At 33.6% G+C, this 18,691-nt stretch overlaps 1 protein-coding gene across 2 annotated transcripts in view; it reads left to right on the top strand.

Annotated features, from left to right (window-relative positions):
• The window catches only part of LOC149088131 (uncharacterized), a 60,307-nt gene that overhangs the window by 37,036 nt on the left and 4,580 nt on the right, over window positions 1–18,691 (top strand). Inside the window, exons 3-11 of one of the 2 annotated variants that reach the window (XM_089244796.1) lie at window positions 3,275–3,324; window positions 7,185–7,249; window positions 9,685–9,758; window positions 9,958–10,021; window positions 10,191–10,323; window positions 10,639–10,750; window positions 12,404–12,452; window positions 14,171–14,302; window positions 16,707–16,811. In XM_089244796.1, coding sequence (XP_089100922.1) covers window positions 3,275–3,324; window positions 7,185–7,249; window positions 9,685–9,758; window positions 9,958–10,021; window positions 10,191–10,323; window positions 10,639–10,750; window positions 12,404–12,452; window positions 14,171–14,302; window positions 16,707–16,811 — 784 coding nt within the window. Of the gene's footprint in view, window positions 1–3,274; window positions 3,325–7,184; window positions 7,250–9,684; window positions 9,759–9,957; window positions 10,022–10,190; window positions 10,324–10,587; window positions 10,751–12,403; window positions 12,453–14,170; window positions 14,303–16,706; window positions 16,812–18,691 lie in introns of both variants that reach the window. The other variant, XM_089244788.1, reaches the window with a different exon arrangement.

The following is an 18,691-nucleotide window of genomic DNA, read 5'->3' as shown; positions in this document are numbered from 1 at the left end:
TATGATATTTAAAATCCACGGTCCAGCCGGCAAAGATGACAAAGTACCCAAAGCACAAACTATTTTCACTATGACATTATTTTTTAGCATGAACTCTCCATGAGAAGTAAGCAGCGGTAGCGCCTGAGATTGCAGTAGATAGTGGCGTTCATGTATCAGGACGACGTATATATACAAACACAAAGAATAATTAAGTTTTTGGACCAACCCAATTACTGGTGCTTTCCATCACAGAACTATTTCATTTTACCATAATTTGCATATACTTTTGGATCTGAACATTAAAACTATGATTAAAAACATCTTGATCAGCAAAAATCAGAACGAATCGGACGCGATCGCTCACTCGCAATCATCACATCCGACCACAAATGGAACCAAATAAGGTAAACATTTATATTTTCAAACAAAATAAACTTTTAACTTAAAAATAATAAATAAATGGGAATGAATCTGACCTTTCTGCCGGGGGGGGGGGGGTCTATGGATATGTTGCAACGTGTCAACAAACCAGTTGAAGCACACCTCTGTTCTGAGAGAGATCCGTCTCAGTTCAAGAAAGAAAAATTGTCCTGCCCTTTACTAAGTTCATTTCCGTTAGCCAGGTGCGGTTCAGAATCAGATTCTAATATTTTTTCAATGCATCAGAGACTAAACTGATGTGCTTTGATTTAACTCAGTGTTTCTCAATCTTTCTGAACCCAAGGACCACAAAATGTCCAAAACAATTTGGCAGACCACTTGCGTTCTGTATTACGGGGCATGTCTGTATTTTCAGTAGTTGCGAATTTCTTTTTATTCATTTGTCTCGTTTTTTTTTTCAATGGTGCTTATTTAAATTTATAATGTTTATACTAAAATCATTAAGAAACAGCTTTTTCATGGCTTATTATGATAAGTTGAAACTTATATGATATGGTAATTATGTGTATAAATGTGTCACAATAAAAAATAAAATAAGTAAGATAATAAATTCATCTTACATTATTTGTCTGTCTGATTCAACGTTTTTCAGCAATTTTAACTACGATTGGGGATTTTGCTGACTTATGGACCTATATCACAAAGTTTTTAAAGACAATTTGCAACGTCCCATATTTTACTATTTTAAAGATCTAAGTTTGCTCTATCTTTCTAAATGAAATATGGTCATCGGGTCATTTGACTGTTTCTTTAGTCAAATTTTTTTTTACTGCGATTTGTAACAACCTTTTATTTCCCCGCCTTTAATCCATTTTGCAGTAATTAGCAAATTTGTTAAAAATTGTATTTTTGGTCTGTAAATTAGTGATATCCCATATTTATCATCATAATTTCCTAGCTTTTTTCTTGATGAGGTATGATGAATCTTAGTATAGGCATTATAACGAATTGGTGCTAAAACATGTTTTTTTACAATATAATCCCTATATGGAAGATTTGCTCACTGAAAATTTGTGGCACTAAGTTGGGTTAGCGTTACAACAGGGTTCAAATACAACGCCACAACAGGCAAAATGCCCAATGAGGTGGCTGAGAAAAAGATGCCCATAAAAATATGGATGTAAATATGGTTCGACTGTATATATATAGTACTATATACATACAGTAATACCTCGAAGCTACATGATAGGTGAGACCAACGACAATCACTTAGGTGGGAGTATGATTTTGTTAACAAATACATGCGAATATTAGTTGATTAGGATCAAAACTTGAAAAAAAAACTTGTGTTTTTCTTTCTTATAAAATTTCTTTTGTAATAAAATTTAATGTATCCTGTAACTGAAATTTGGTTTTCAAAATTTGCTGCAAATGTATAATTTTGCTGCACATTTTTGCATAACTAAAATCTGTGCAAATGAAAGTCATGTGTTAAGAGCCTTGAATGTTTTTATAATACCTTGGTCTATTAAAAGAAATGAGCTGCTTGTAGGCAAGAAAACAACTTTTACCTGTGGGTCGAAATCACTGGAGAACTGCAGAAACCAAATATATTGTAAATAATAAAAAAAAAATTAAAATGTTAAAGTAAAATTAAGTGAATTTTTCTTTAAGACTGGCTTCTCTCAGATATGAAATTGTGGCCGCCTCTTCAAAAATGACAGGCACCCAATAAGCCTTTTGATTCTAAAAACAGCAATCTAAATCACAGCAAAGTTTTCATCGATATACATAGTAGCTGCTTGAAAATCAGTAGTTCTATCTCCTATGGTGTTCTGAGAGATGGGACGAATATTTGTCTGCTATTCAGCCTGGCCAAATAATGCTTGGGTATTCGACCAAATATTTGTGATAATCTAAGCACAACAAAGTAATTTTTAAAAATTATATTAATTAGAATTTTTTGCATCAATTAAAAATTTACTGATTATATTTTACTGTGCGGTGTAAATCCCTTTGTCATAAATTTTATGATGCATTACTAGTTGAGAGTAAATAATGATCAAGACATTTTCTTGATTAGCTGTAAAATTGTGATGTATTGAAAAAATAAATTGATTGTGTAATTAATATTAAAATGCAATATTTCATTGTTTTTGATTGTCAATATCATGGCAATAAAAATCTTTCAATTACCAGTTTTTAGTATTTATTGAAATGATAAATTGCATAAATAAAATTTAATATAAATCATCTGAAATTACCAATAATTTTATTTTCAATTAAAGACACCAATTTTATTTCTAATTGTGGTGAATTTAAAAAAAAATTTATATTCAATCAAAATATTAGCCGAATATTCAGCCAATTTCAGAAACTTGGATTTTTCACGGAGGATCGCATAACTTCAAAATCGAACAGCTCTGGGTAATTTTGGTTGGGGTATTCAAGGCTACAACTAGAGGGGAGCAGGCGAAGTCTGGTGCCCTAACCCTAAGCACCAAACCAGAGAAGGCACAAATTTCACCCTATAACACCTCTTAACATTACGGAGGGGGGGGGGTTCCAAAATGCATGCTTGCCTCGGCTGACCAAGCATCTGGTTGTGGCGCTGAAGGGATATTACGATAACCACACATAGAAAAAGAACCCAAGTTATCAAGTCCTGATATGATGCGTTTTGGCAGGGGAGGATAAAATTAATGGAGAGATATCCATTATTTTGTGTTGTGCCAAGATTTAATCGTGTAATATGGAATAATCATTGGTACACTTTTTCTAATTGCAATGTCTGTCTTTTTTTTTGCTTCAAGTACTGCGTCAGATATTTAGGTCTTTTTCCAAGTATAGACTTATCTGATTATTATTTCTCGTATTTTTTAAATTAAAATATCTTTTTCTTTGATTATAGTCATGACCACATGAACTACGATTCGTATGAGGAAGATAGCAAATCATCTGGTATGTACATGAACATTTTTATAAATTTATCACTTTGAGATATTTAATTATCTTTGATTTTTTTTTTCATTCAGTTAGGCTAAAGCGTAGTGATATATTTAGTTTTGTGCATTTGTCTGTATAGCAAACACAATATACCACCAATTTAAAAAAAAATTGCAATAAGATTTCTTCCTGTTCTTCCTGAAACAAAACGTACTTATTTTTTCGATATGTAAGCTGTAATTTTTAGTTGAGTTTGAAATATCAAAGAACTTGATATTGGTTGAGAATCTTTTTAAAAATTGCTTACTCTGGCGTAGCTGCCAAGTCTCCCAGATTTTCCAGGAGGCTCCGAATTTCGCCCATGATTGTAAAAAAATCTCTACATTTAGAAGAAAAAAATTATTTCCCAAGAATTCTTTTACCCGGAAAAAAAAACTGATCCTTCATAAGCATTGTGTAAAATCAAAATCAAATCCAAAAGAAAATCTTTTTTTGTTTGGGAGAAAACACAAAATTTTCCAATCAGCAAGCATCAATCCGGCCTTCCAAATCCAAAATTGTCACAATTGTGTGTATCTGCTATATCCTTATGTCATGTTTCGGGTCCGATAGAGATTTTTTGGTTTGTGAGATTTGATTTTTGAGATGTAATTTAACACAATGACTTTAGCCTACTGGCTGCCTATGATTGACGATGGCGTGTTTTAACAGTTGACGACAGGAATAGTATATTGTTTTGGATCAGAAGATAAGTACATTAAAATCTAACATCAACTTCATTATTTCAGTCTCTTGACATTCCATATAGGTACTTCCACTGCATGTCTATTCCACTCTTTTCAGAAAACTGGTGCCAGAGCTGTGCCAAACTGCGTCCTCTTGCTACGTGGTGCTCCAAGGCGCAGAATCCCTGCACATTTGTGCCAATTCTTGTTTGTGGTTTGCGGAGGTACCGCTAATGCGCTGTAGTGCGTCAAATACCTGGAATTCTGGAAAAAGAAACAAAAATTTTGTTCACATGATGCGTTCATTCCGAGGCAAGGAAAAAATACAGGGGGAAACATAAATTTTTTTTCACTCCCCACCATGTACCAAAATTGCGTTATCTCATGACCTTGGAAAGTCATTCTACCTTGAAGTACAAAGTCCTGCACTGTTATTGGCATAACCCGCGGGTCAATCAAAGTCCCTGAATGAATATGCCAAATTTTCAGATTATGGAGAGCGTTTTTTGTCCTGCAGGTTATATACTGAAAAGAACGGTAATTTTGCAGCTACCAAAAAACAGCGTATCTACGGCATAGATGCGCTTTATTTTTGACAAGATTACACATGTGCCTTTGCGAAGAATCGAAAAGGGGATTGGTTTACTCGTTTAAATCACCAAAATTTTCCGGAGATCGTTAGGAAAAAAACGGGATCTGTAAAAACTCCATTTAAAATATCCATAGTTTTGTCATCCAGCCACTATGCGGTCATGTGGTTATTGTCTGCTGTTGCTGATCGTGACGATTTCACATCGCAAAAATCCGGATTTGGCGAACAGAGCAGCTCGAAGGAAAAAATCTACCCATGCAGAACCTATTTTTGGCGCTACTGACCACAGGTTTTTTTTTTGTCTACAAAGCTTTTTTTGTCCTTTCAACTCCATTTGGCACCCCTCTTACAGCGGCGCCCAATATGGCCGCACAGTCCGTCCCTAACATTGGTGGGGGGGGGGCATGCTCTTAACAATAGTCACAGGAAGGAATTTGCAGACCTGCCAACTCTCCCGATTTAGGCGGGAGACTCCGGATTTTTCATCCTTCCTCCCGCTCTCCAGATTTTGGCAGAAAATACGATTTTATGCGAGCTTTCGCGTTGTCGTGGCGTCAATAATTACCGTCGTGGTTAGGGAAAACACCCGTAGAGGACAGCCGTAGTCATTTTCATCAAGCAGCCGTAAAAAAAAAGTCTGTGACCGCATTTAAGCAACTGGCAAAGACGCGACTTTCTTTTCGTAGCATTATCGGCAATCATTTATCAGGGGCATGACCTTCGTTGCCGAAATTCCTGTGTAATTATTATTGTATTCCATTAACAGCCGCGCGGTGAACACGTTTTTTCGTCCGCAGCTTTGTAATTTGAATTTTTTTTAAAATCTTTTCTTCCGATTAAATATCTTCAGAAAGAAAATATAAAACTTTAAGCTATATAAAGCTTTTAAGAATTCATATACCCAAGATTATCAATCACTGATAGCATCCACGAAAGGAAACACATACTTTATGAACAGTATGTAGATATGATTTCTTTATTCTGCATGGAAAGACTGGCATAGAATTATATTCTTCTCAGGGGCAATGCAGAACCTGCCTTGGGGGGGGGGGGAAGAGAATGTAATTTTTTCTTTATTAAAAAAAAAAAAAATTCGAAATTTTTTTTTTATGAATTTTTTTTTATGAATTTTTTTTTTGATCGAGTCTATGAGTGTCAAGGGGGGTTACCCCCCTCGGGAGAATCTCCGGATTTCTGGATTTCAAAAGTTGGCACGTCTGAGTTTGTACTAGGAACATGCTCATTTTATATACATAACTTCTGTGAGATACCTATTATATATAGATGTCCTACCTTTCCAAAACATGTTGGAGAGAATGAAATGTTTGCACCCTCTCGTGCATTGCTGGGATGGTACATTACTCCCTCACGTATTTCTGGGATGTTGCTTAACATTGTATGACTAACAGAACTATCAATTATGTGTGATGAATGGATTGCACTACAATGCAAAGAATTACAAGAAGTGAAATCAGTTCAGAGAATAGATAGTTTGATATTGGGCATGCATATTCAAATTTTGTAACCTTGAAAGCAGCAGCAGCCCAAAATTCAAAATATTTCCAGTTTTGGTGAAGGCTTTTTTTTTATCTTTAGCACATGGTAACGTAGACAGTGAAAGTTCAGTGTTAACAAAAGTCTGAACAGTGAAAAATCTGTCCATCCAATACTTTAATAGAATAAGACACAAAATCTTATGTTCAAGGACATGAAAAATTTGAAAAAAAATTGTCATGGAGATGCTGAACTTCTGAAAGCGACTCATGATTCGTATAGAAAATATTGTAACAGTCTTCAGGCTGAGAAAACAGCAGAAAAAAACATTTTTAATCTATTAACATGCTATTATGTTGAGAAATTGTTTAAATAAATAAGGTATTTATATTTTTCTCGTTTTTTTGCATTGTTAAATTTTAAATTTAATCGTTTCTTTAAATTCTGTGAGAAGCTAACTTTTTTTCACAGAAACCCTTATTATATTCTGCACACACATTTTTTTTTTTTTTTTTTTGCTATATCAAGATGAATAAGATTTTGTTGTTCAAGCAGCAGAAATTCTTGCTGCCTAGATTTTCAGTATGCATGGTGCTTAATTTGAAAAGTCTAATAATTTTTATTCGTCATATCAGTAATACATGTTTTCGTAGTGACATACTTCAGAAAAAATTTAAATGGACTTTGATTTGTGAAGGAAATTTATTTAGAATTATTTGTTCCAACCATTTTTGGCAAAACTTTTGGCATTTCACAGAAAAATTACATCTTATATTGCAAATGTAGTTAGTTTTTAGTTCTGCTCCATTTTCGAAATTTCTGCTCCAAAATGGATGAGGGACGCTTGCACCCCTGAGAAAACCATATCTGTGGATAGAATGCAGCAACTTATTATCCGCACTAAGAAATTCTGATGGGTGGTTTATATATATATATGTAAAACCCGCTATGTAATCTATGGTTTATAAACAGAAAAAGATGTACCTAACACTAATGTAGTATTTGAGATAATAGAATTTTCTGATATATAGCACGTCATTTGCCATTTCTTTTCTTATTCTTAGAAGCCGAATTTTCCGAAAATGATGTTGCTTGGGTAGAGTGGAGACACATTTATTGGCCAGCATTAGTAAGTCAGTTTTTCTTCTGATTGATTGATAAGATTTAAATTATTATAGAAAATTTTCATCGTATGCTGAATTTTTTTTGAAGACATGTTTTACTTATAGAAATACAGTCAAATCCCATTCTATTGCAAATTTCTGTAGCAATATACAATTTTTATAGCAGATGTCCTCACATGTTGATTATTATTATTATTTTTTAGTTGTTTTATTTGTAGAAATACAGTCAAATCCTGTTCTAATCAATACCATTATAGCAGAGGGGAATCTCATTTTAATGAACATTTTTCTAATCAATGCAAAAACCTGCAATTCCTTTATAACAAAATTTTGTTATAACAAAGTGATTTGTTCTTTCTCTGCGAGTTAGTTATAACAGGATTCAACTGTAAAATTACTGTATTTCTCTGCCTACATGCCACAGTGCTCACATTTTTGAAAAACATGGTTTTGAAGACTTGTAAAGCTTTTTTCCCAAAGGACCAAGCCCTACTTGTGCAACTACATGTTAGTGCTATGTGTTGTCCTGGAGTAGATTGGTGAAACCTCTCATCAATGTGTACCTCTGTCATGAAATATTTCATTGTGAGCCAGGCAACGCGCACACAACAGATGTCAAACTTGGGGCAAATTGATGACGGTTGGCACATCAAAAGGAGCTTAGAATATATATTTTTGATTGGCTGGGTTGTATATGGAGAGGGGAAGAGAAGAAAAAAGACAGAAGGCAAAAAAAGAGAGAGAGAGGTGTGTGTGTCTAAGCAAATGAATCGTATGTAGATGCACCTTAAGATATTGGCTGTGGTCATTATCATATTACATTCAAATACTAATTAAATAAGTACAATTCACCTAAGTACATTTGAAATACATTTCACCTACTCAGAATTTATTATTAGCATTCAGTATTTTCTGTAAAATATTTGCTTATGGCATACATTGAAGGACCGGACACACCCCGCTTCCCATCTCAGAGAGATGCTTATGGCATACAAGAAAAAATAATTAAATGTTTTAGAACTAAATATCATCCCTCTATAAAAAATGTGGCGCTATTTTTTGTACTACTGTTCTCTTCACTGCGGCTGATATGTCCATGCAGCACTTATTCAGAGAAATACAATATATTCCGTTTCTAAGATAAACTTGTGGCTTGTCAATTAATTAGTGGAACTTTGCATAACGAGCAAAAATTTTAAACAAAATTTGACTGTTAGCAAGCAATGATTCGCATTACGAGCAAAAAAATACTATGCTTTGCTTATTTATTTCCACTTTATCGCAAATGAGCTCGTGGTTTTTGCTTTCATCTACACACGTACTGTAGAATTGTGTTTAACATTCTCCCCTAACATCTCCGGTCTGGGCACCTCACTAAGAAGTTGAAGGCATGTGGGAGTGTGACTGTTTGCGATAGAAAAACAGCCGTAGCATTTCTAACACATGTATGTTCACTTGAAGTTTTTTAAATTCTGCTTGGAGAAAACTGTGAGGTGATTATCATATTGAACTAGGGATGTCTTTGAGGGGGGTAGCCAATAAGCAGGATTCAATATTTGTCTAAGATATTGTGTCCTTGGGGAAGACAAGTGGACTGGAGGCACCTGAGGGCATTCAAGAACTAGTGGGGTAAAACAGGACCAGAAGTTGGCCTTAGATGAACTGGTGGATCTCCTTTGCATGCAGTAGCAAGAGTTTATGGACAACATCTCGTCTGATGTAAAGAGAAGTCCCTCTCTTGAAATGAGATTATAGAGATGTACAGAATAAGGGGGTCTGTGCAAAATTATGTAGGAAAGAACCAGTCAAATAAAGCTGCAGCAAAGAAGCATTGAATCTGTCCAACAACAATGCAATTTCCCATTTTTCCGAGAAATCCTAAAAAGGAGGCAAAAGCATGTGTCATTGGTGTCAATGCATCATTTTTTTTTCAAAGTCGCACAAAAAGAATAAGTTTTCAAATAACAGAGTCTATAAATCATCCTAAATGATCATCTTTCACATGTAAGTTAATTTGTAAATATTATCGTATTGTATGTTTGTTTATGTTGTTTTTACATTATATATATTTTATTTTAATTATGGAGTATTATTGATTGAATCATTTTTTTTATCAGTAATTTTTATATGAATGAATTACTGTGGAAAAAATTATCCTGGTTTTCATTATATCCTATGGGGAAAGTTTGATTTGATAATATGAGCGATACGGATAACTAGCACATTGGCAAAACGAAACGAAAGTTCCACTGTACACTTATATGCAGCTTTCAATTTTTTTTAAACTTATTTAGAGAAGAATTCCAATTACTAGAAATTTTGCATTCTGTTTCAGAAAGCATATTTGATCATAGTTTGGTATAGCACAAGCATTGCATCTATGATAGTTTCATTCATTGTAACTAGCAGATCCCTAAGTGTTTTTTTATTGCTATTTTAGATATGTCGCATCCACGATGAACAGAAACGAGCTTCTGTTTTCTTCATTGAGCTTCCCATTGAAAAAAACCGACAGTATGTTTCAATATTTTCTCTGTACTTATTTTTAAATATTTTATAAATGATATTCTTGTTATTAATTATATAAAATTTTCAAGAAATGAATAATTATAAACCAAAGGATTTAATTAATTTTTTTAAATGTAATTATGTTTTAAGTTGCATAAACAATCTTTTTGCGTGATGAAAATTTCATTTTCTCCTCTCAATGTAGTCGGAAAGTAGCTCTGAAGAAATTGATGACCTACAATAATGCAGAGCTGCATAAAAAATTTCTGGTATGTAAACTTTGGTGTATTTAAAGGTTAAGATTTGAGTATGATAAAAATATACATTTTCATGTTATTTTCAATATATTAAACACTTGTTAAACTATTTTACATTAATATTTCCTTTCTCTCTCTCTCTCTCTCTCTCTCTCCCCCCTCCCCTCCTCGCATTATATAGTGTGCTGGCAAATCAAGCAAACATGGAGATGCTTTCTTAAAAGCAGTTCAGAAAGCTGAAGGTTTCGTCCGAAAACGAAAGACTTTAAATATGAACATATCACCCACACAGTTTTTCTCTGGTCTCCAATCAGGTAAACGATTATGCTAAGTATTGCTTTAAATTAGTATCGATTTTTGTAGATTTCTCTAATCATTTGCATTATACTTTCAAGTATTGGCAACTTTATTTTTATTACCATATCAAAACTTTTGTGATTATTGGCTGTCGAATTTCATGTGCTAGTTCTCTTTTTTATGCATGTATAAGAATGTTTTTGTGGTCTATTCCCCTGAAAGTCACTGATCATCATTTCCGAGAGAAACTCAGTTTTCGATATTGTTAACTATTTTTACAGATGAGCAAGCTAAGAATAATCAAACGGCCGGTTTAAAATCACCTCTTTCAGGAAGTATTTCTGATATTCACTGCTTTTCCCTAAGCAAAGATGATTATGATTTGTCTGCTGATGATTTATCTGAAAGTTTTAGTCAAACGGAAAAGCGTGTCAAAATAGATGAGTAAGTAATTTAACCTCTTCTTTGTTTCACCTAAGATTTTTTCTGTATGAACAGCGATCATAATTTTAATTCATTGCTCAAAATGAAATTCTCCTGTGTCTTTAACGTCTAAATTCTTTTTGAAGAATATGGCCAGTATTGCACTATAAAAGTTCTTTTATAAAACTTCAAAATGCAATGAATAAGATTATTGGTTTTATTCAAGCAAATTCAAACAATCAGCTTATAGATTGCCCATATCAAGTTTTATAAAAGAACTTTTATGGTTAATCCCAGCCTGATTAAAGTTAATTTAAGGGCTCTAAATAATCAATTTTATATTGACATGTTACGGACATTTGTTGTTCTGTTGATATACCGTATATGCAGTAAAAGTCTGTTATAATGACAACTCACGAACATAAGATAAACTATCGTTATAATGGACTGCTTGTTATGAGGTAATTTTGCTCTGTCAGATAAAACTTTAGAATTCTTTACCTGCATCATGATTATCTTTTGAATCATATTCTAATATTGGTGAACGAACAGAATTCTACAATCATGAAATCAATTTTCTTCTCACAGCAGTGGATTCTCAAAAATTTTCTGCACAGAATTTCACATTCTAAGAATGATTTGACTGGTTTATCAAATAACTTACCAACAATTATCTCATTGTTTGTGATTCCACTGACTCATTAACATCTTTCCGTTGATGGGAAGATTTTTTTAAACATGGGTTTGCCCAGCTGTTGGGAAAACAACATGAATTCTTGTCAAATCCTGACAGTGAAGAATGAGTGTGGTCTGTTAGTCACTGGAACACAAAAGTGGAAAGTTGTTTATGTATATTAATATTTGGTAATTCTTATAGGGGAAGAGGTATAAAAAATGTGACTTTCCCCCATGGCCATTTTTCATTAAAACTACCTCAGAATAATGTTCACAAGGAGCATGTGCAATTGGAAATGATTGGTAATCCATTCTTAGTTCATTTTTGAAGTAATAGAAAGGAAAAGCTGCCATTGTTTTAGAATTATTTTGACTTGATAACGAAATTGTCCTAACTTCTCATCTATAGGTATTTAACTAGTATCTAAACTGGTATTTTTTGTATCTTCATCATTAGCACTTTGACAGTCACGTGCAGATCACTCGTAATAGCGAGATTCTCTTTGTAAGTTGTACTTGCTATGGCAGACTTTCACTGTATTTGTGTATGAGCCAAGTAATTCTGTTTCAAAATTTGTCCCTATGTTTGTGGGAGGAGGTTGGATTTGCTTGTACTGTGTACTGGTTATTTTTGGGGAGAAAAAATAAGTTGTGAATTCCAACATTTGTTTATCAGCTAATAGTTCAAATAAATAATGTTAAGACTCTGCACCATATGTGCATCTCATAAGCACTCTTCTGGTCTTAATTTCTTACCAATCTGTGCGTACCAGAAAAGGTTGTATGCAAGCATGTTTGTGTATTTACATGGTTCTCTCTAACATCTATTGATGTTAGGATTGTGCATGTTTCTTGTTCAAAAAACATTTGTCATCTGTCTTCCATACTGGAGATAAAATGGCAGATGCCTGAATTCTTTTACTTTTTACTATTATTATGTATCTAGACACTGTTTTTCAATAGCATTATTAAATATTACTCCTATATTCATGATTGCAGGGTTCCGGTTGACCAAATTTTAGAGCATATTCAAGCGGGGAAGGTTGATGTAAGTATATATATATATATATATACATTTTTTTTTCTTTTTTTTCAGATTGAGTTTTATATTAACCTAGTAAGCCCAACATCACACTGATGCAGATGCAGCATTTGAACAAGTCAAGCTGAAACTATTATTATACAGTATACAGTGAAACCTGTCTTGAACGGAATCAAAAGATAGTCACAATGATAATTAGTTCTTGGTGTGCACCGTTGTAAAACTGAAACCTGTCTAAAACTCGATGCTATTTCAGTCTCTTGACATTGTTTCATAATGATCCCACTGTAAAATATAAGGTATCAGAGCTCTCTCCCTCCTCATTGAATTTATTAGCTCGCTTAGTATATTTCCATTTGTAATTCCTCATCGGTTCATTGTTAGATGATAAATCAATGATAAACTTGCTCAAGTCAGTTTTTGATTATGCTTACTAAAGGATCAAGGAAAGTACAGTCACCAACCCCCCCCCCCTTCCCCCCGGGTTACGTTCTGGGGCTGACCACGAATACAGAAATTTGTGAATAACCGAAACCATAGGGTCTTTATTTATTTCTCATTTATTGAATATCATGAGAAGAGCAGGGTAGAAGGGAATGTAAAACAGGGTGCATCGGTTGTTGGCGATGTTTTCTGAAAGAACATTGTGATTTCGGTTTGCTGTTTCTTATTCATATCATCAAATATTTAGATCATTTTCAAATCTCTCCCATTTCAACATGCCGACTTCTTGTCTTTTCCACACTTCTTTTGAAATCTCAGGCTGCAGTCTCCAGCACTTATGTGTCACTGGGCAAACGTGCAACTTTTCTCGCTAGTCATTGGGTTCAGCTATCTATTTTAGTCAAATGGTTTGTACATTACATCAAGTTTTATAGCTGTCTTCATGGGGAGAACGATGTGAGTGATTCAATACTTTCAAGCACGGGACTGGGGGGGGGGGCGGCATTGCTATAAATCTTTGCTAACTTTTTCCGACACAACTCTGCCTCTTTTGTGGTAACAGAATTAAGTTGCTTTGCATCAATCCAGGGTTGTGAGCGGTTCTATCTATCTATGAAACCGAACTTCCATAAAATTCTGATGAAATAGGAGTTTCACCAACCCTTTCCTTTATAGAACATAAAACTTTTTCCGCTTTTTATGTCATAATATTACAATCAATTAGAATACCTTTTTTGCAGTATTGTACCAGCACCTCCTAGAAATGAAGGCTCACAAATACCAAGATCCCTGATACCCCACATCCAATCACAAATATCGCTTAGTGATTGGATGTGGGGAATAGAAATCACCAATTCTGAGCCCGATCATTTCTTTTCCTCACAACTATGATACTACTTCACCAAACACCAACTCTGGCCATACCACTATATTGCAATTTACTGCCATTAATGAGATGGGTTGGAAATGAAGGCGCTGTCTGTCAGTGGTTGCCTCAAGCTCGTTAGGGGAAAATATCTTATTTATATCTTCCCTCGGGTTCGAACCCAGGACCGTGACAACAGCCTTCACAGTGGTAGAAGAGCATCTTTCCACCACGCCACTCGGACGCGATGATACTGGCACGAGCAGGGAATTTTTTTCCCTGAATATTCTGAGGGAGAATAGACTACTTGCTGACATCACGAGTAGTGTGCTGAAGCTTTCTATCTCAAATGTTATCAGTATTTTTATGATTGACTTTTTTTTAATTCAGAGGATTGCTTTATTTCCATCTATAGGATCATGTAGTAGGTGTGTACGAAAGAGCCGTTTTCAGTGAGCGGCACAGTAAGTTCTTCAGCAAAGTCATTGAGGATCAAAAGACTCTTAATGAGCAGCCGTGGTTCGGACCAATTGATGATGCAGAAACAGTATGTATCTATATATATAAAATTGATTTTCTGTCTGTGTGTGTGTTATCTATACAAATCTAAAGTTTTAGATCGATCATCGCCAAATTTTACATGTATACCAAATGGGACCCGACTTAAATGATAGGCTATTTTAAAATTTTGTCAGAGCAAGGCAAATGCCCCAAATGGGCAACAATGGTTTTTGGGCCTCAACAATCACTTTCCGAACATTTACTTTGGTTAGCGTGGTTCCCTAGCAATGCGTTTAAGATGTGTATATGCCTTTATAATGGTTTGCCACATTTTCAATACTCCCAGTAATGAGGTTTCTTTGAATGATGTCATAATCATCAGCATCACTTTGTGGGTCAGGAAAAGGATAATCCCCATAGAAATCAGTGTTAAAATTGCTGATTTTAATGTAGAAATGCGGAAATTTGGTGGAGTTTTCTGTCACATCAATAATTTTAAAAGTTGTATTAAATACTGGATTTTTTAAATATTGAGTTTGCTTAGAGATATACAAAGCCCAGAAAATTAAATATGAAGCAATTAGCCGGACCTATTTTTGAGTTGGATATTCATACAATAACATTGATTTCAACTTTTTATTTATATCTTTTCAATCATGAGAATTAATGTCTCCGTTTTGTCTTTTAATATTCAACTGCATAAATTCATGTGGGTTAGGATATTTTACAATTAATTATGGACCCGTAAAAAGTACATCGAAAAAATTGCACAGCTTTAATTAAGCGTTTTTGCAGCAGAAGTTCGGGGGGGGGGGGGAATCAAAGTACCTAGCACCCATTAAAAAATAAAAATATATATATTTATTTTTAAGTTTCTTTAAATCTAGATTTGTTTCTTTCATGAGTTGCGCAGGAAGTCGCCATATTGGTGAACTTAGACACGGTTTGCATGTTCCTCAAAGAAAGAGGGTGATATCACGTGATCCTCCAAAAAAAGCCTCATTGAAGAAAACCCGGGCAACGCCGTGTATCATAGCTAGTATATATATATTCTGTATATGTGTTTTAATTTCTGTTGCAAGTTTAGTTTCTTACATGAGATTTTTGTTAGTTTTAAAATGTGCTTTCTTTGGGATTTTATGCAGTGAAAAAGCAGGGAAAACGCATTAAGTATTTAAAATTTCAAAATAATGACTGATATGAGAAAAATATTTTAGAAAGAAAATGTTACCCTCATTGTAGTTTTTTGTTGATAATGCATAGGTGCTAATGCTTCCGATTTACCCAGAAGCTTTCCAATTTTTTAAGCTTTATTGAACAGGGTTTTTGACATCAAAAACCTAAATGAATGCTTTTTGATAATGTTCTGAACACAATATGTATATAACATGATGAAAAACTTTTTTGCATATTAGTGTTTTATTTTTAAACATTAATTTATTACAATAATTAAAACAAAAAATTAATTATAATTTTTTAATTTTTCAACATAAGAGTTTATAACATATTAAATATAATTTTATGATTTGTTTATCTAAACTACTTATTCCCTGTGTTCAATTTGCTAAGTGGAATAGAGCTGCTTATTCAAAATATGTGTGATAGGGCATCAGGGTTATGTTTTTGACTTCAGAAACTAAATCAGTGTCAAAACAATCAAAAACTTATTGTTAATATTGTCAAATAGTTTTTTTACCTGATAAGTATGCTAAATAACAAAACACTTATTTTGATGTAGATTAAAGGGTTTTATATTCGGAATTATAATTACTGAGAAAAAATGTCTATTTTGATATTTTAAATTTTCTGATCTGCCCAACATTTTATTCCATATGAAAATTCTCATGTAGCATTTGTTAGTACACTGATTAAACTCATTTATTTTCACCTAAAAATTTCTTAGTTCAGGGATGCATAAATTCGTAGTTTTTAAAGAGTATTTTCAACCAGAGCTGACAGGACTTGATACCCAAAGCATTTGTTTTGCACGTTTAAATGCATCTTCAATTGGAAAACCATTGCATTATAAATGCTAGTAAATACACCATATCATAGTGCAAAAGTAAGAATAAGTTTGATTAAGGATAAGTTACAGGAGTTTCTTAAGCATCATATACAAGCTAAGCTAGCATTGCCAAATTAAATGACATTTTAGTCCTACAATTTAGTATTTTGGTCACTAGGTATATTTCAATGTTATGCACAATAAGAAATATGGTACATATGGAAATAGATTGCGAGGTAGACAAGAATTAATTGGGCTTGAGTGACTGTAATTCTCTTCATGATGATTGGCACAGAAAATTTAGCTCATGTCGTGACTGTTTTATATTGCCACATGCATCCATATCAATGAAAATATTTATTAGCCGAGGTATCAGTGTATGTGTAAAAAAAGATCAAGCTTTTTCATAAAATGTGCTTTATTTTCATTTTTTTCCCCCCTACAGAAAAAATTCTTGTATGATTACTTTTTCAACGTATTCATGGAAAGATGCACTTATGACAGTCCATCATTCATCCTCAACTACATTCATCAAGTCTGGTGCCCTGAGGTTTGTTATTTAGATTAGTTTTATTTAAGTGCTTTTTAAACAGTCGTTGAAACTTAAAACTAAATACCAGAGTCTAGTTATCACTGGACTCTGGTATTTAGATTTAGTCTCTACTAAATAGAGTCCAGTGATATTACTGATACTCTATAGCGGTGTTGCTCGACCTTTTCTCATTCATGGGACTTTGGAACTTTTTTTTCTTGTTCTCTCCCATCTAAACTTGGGCCCCAACATCCAATAGTGAAACCATTTTTTCTACACTTACTAAATTGATTTTCAGTAAATTTGTAGTTTACAAAAATGTTTATAGCAAAATACCTGTCAGCCTCTTTCTTATGGGTTGCTACTGTGCTCGCCTGTTAATGTAATTACATCTGGACTTAGGGTTTCTAATAACTCTATCTGGAAAAAGTCCTGGTTGTGTGCGTGTGATAACTATATGTCTGTTTTAGTGAAACAGGTGTATAGAAATGAGATGACAGTTTTTTTTTTATTTCCCACATAACAAGTTTCAAAATTTTAAATCATATTTTTTTCCTCTATTGTTCTAAAACAGAATTTGCCCCCCCCACCCTTTTTAAGCTAAAATCCTTCTCTTTATTCAGAAATTGTGAGGAGTTAAAATTTGTATTTACAGATCACAATACCTTTCATAATGTACAGTATTTTCCATTGGTTCCCTTGTTAAATAGTCTCCCATCCAAGAATCTGTAAACGTTGTCAGTTAAAAGAAACCCACCATAAACTGAAGAAAGTGATAACAATACCCAAATGATAACCACGGGTTTGTCCAGACTTTTTTATAGGGTCTGTTTTTGTGAAAATTTTCCATATTTTTGTGAAGGTCATTAATTTTGTGGATTAATTCATTAATTTTGTGAAAAATAAACAATTTTGTGGGAAGTAAATCTACTTAATCACAAAAGAAAAGGGCCAAATTTATGATTTCATTAATTTGTATTTTGTGAAGGGATCTTTTGTGCAGGGCTCCCACTCATCCTACTTTTCATACTTTTTGGTAAAATGTCCTGCTTTCTCGGTTCGTCCTACTTTTCCTATTTTTTTTACCAAATCCTATCAATAAAATTAGTTTAATTCTAATTGACAAGGGAATCATTGATATATTGCCAAATATTGCAAATGTTGTAGATTGAAATTAATGATTCTGCCAAAGCAGAAATTGTATTGTTTTTAAGTTTACTTGGGGGGGGGGGGAAGGTGTATGCAGACCATTTGGTTTATTCATTTCTCATTTGTTTAGTTTGAGGATTCAACAAGTAGAGTAGCCATTTAAAACTTCTGTCTGGAGGAAAAAAAAATTGTATTTAGTACTTCATGGTCTTGGATAGAGTAACAAGTACACATTCATTATTCAAAATTATAGTCTACATTTTGTGTACTTGTGAAACAACAGTTCGCATAACAAAGCAGTTGGGTACATAGGCCTATTCTAGGTATTGTGACTCTGATGATACCTGATAACATTCAATTGTCTTTTGTATTTTTAAGGCATGTTGAGGCATAAACAATATTTACAAATGCTCAGCAAAGAGCTAGAAATGAAAGTGATTCATTTGTCAAAAACGATTACAGTGGCATTGAGCACTAAAATTTAAACAAATTCTGTTGAAAGATAAACAATGCATTAAAGCCATCCAGTTCAGCTTGACGTATTTACATCAGACCGTATAATTTACACATTTTGCACTGTGCTTTTGAAAGTGGTCTGAAAGGAGCATCATTCTTGAAAAATGCGTCTTCATAATTTGCTGTGCATTGTCGAAAGTTGACAGACTCTGCACTTTGGGAAACTCCAAAAAAGAATGTAATATATATTGTTAGGAGAGACAGAAAAGAATTATCTGTGGTTGTGCTAGTAC

Source organism: Pholcus phalangioides, unplaced genomic scaffold (genome assembly GCF_987345545.1).
Source record: "Pholcus phalangioides strain wild (caught in Gottingen) unplaced genomic scaffold, Ppha-v1.0 ptg000003l_1, whole genome shotgun sequence".
NCBI lineage: Eukaryota > Metazoa > Arthropoda > Arachnida > Araneae > Pholcidae > Pholcus > Pholcus phalangioides.
Note: the sequence above shows the minus strand (reverse complement) of the source record. Positions and strands in the feature narration are given on the sequence as shown.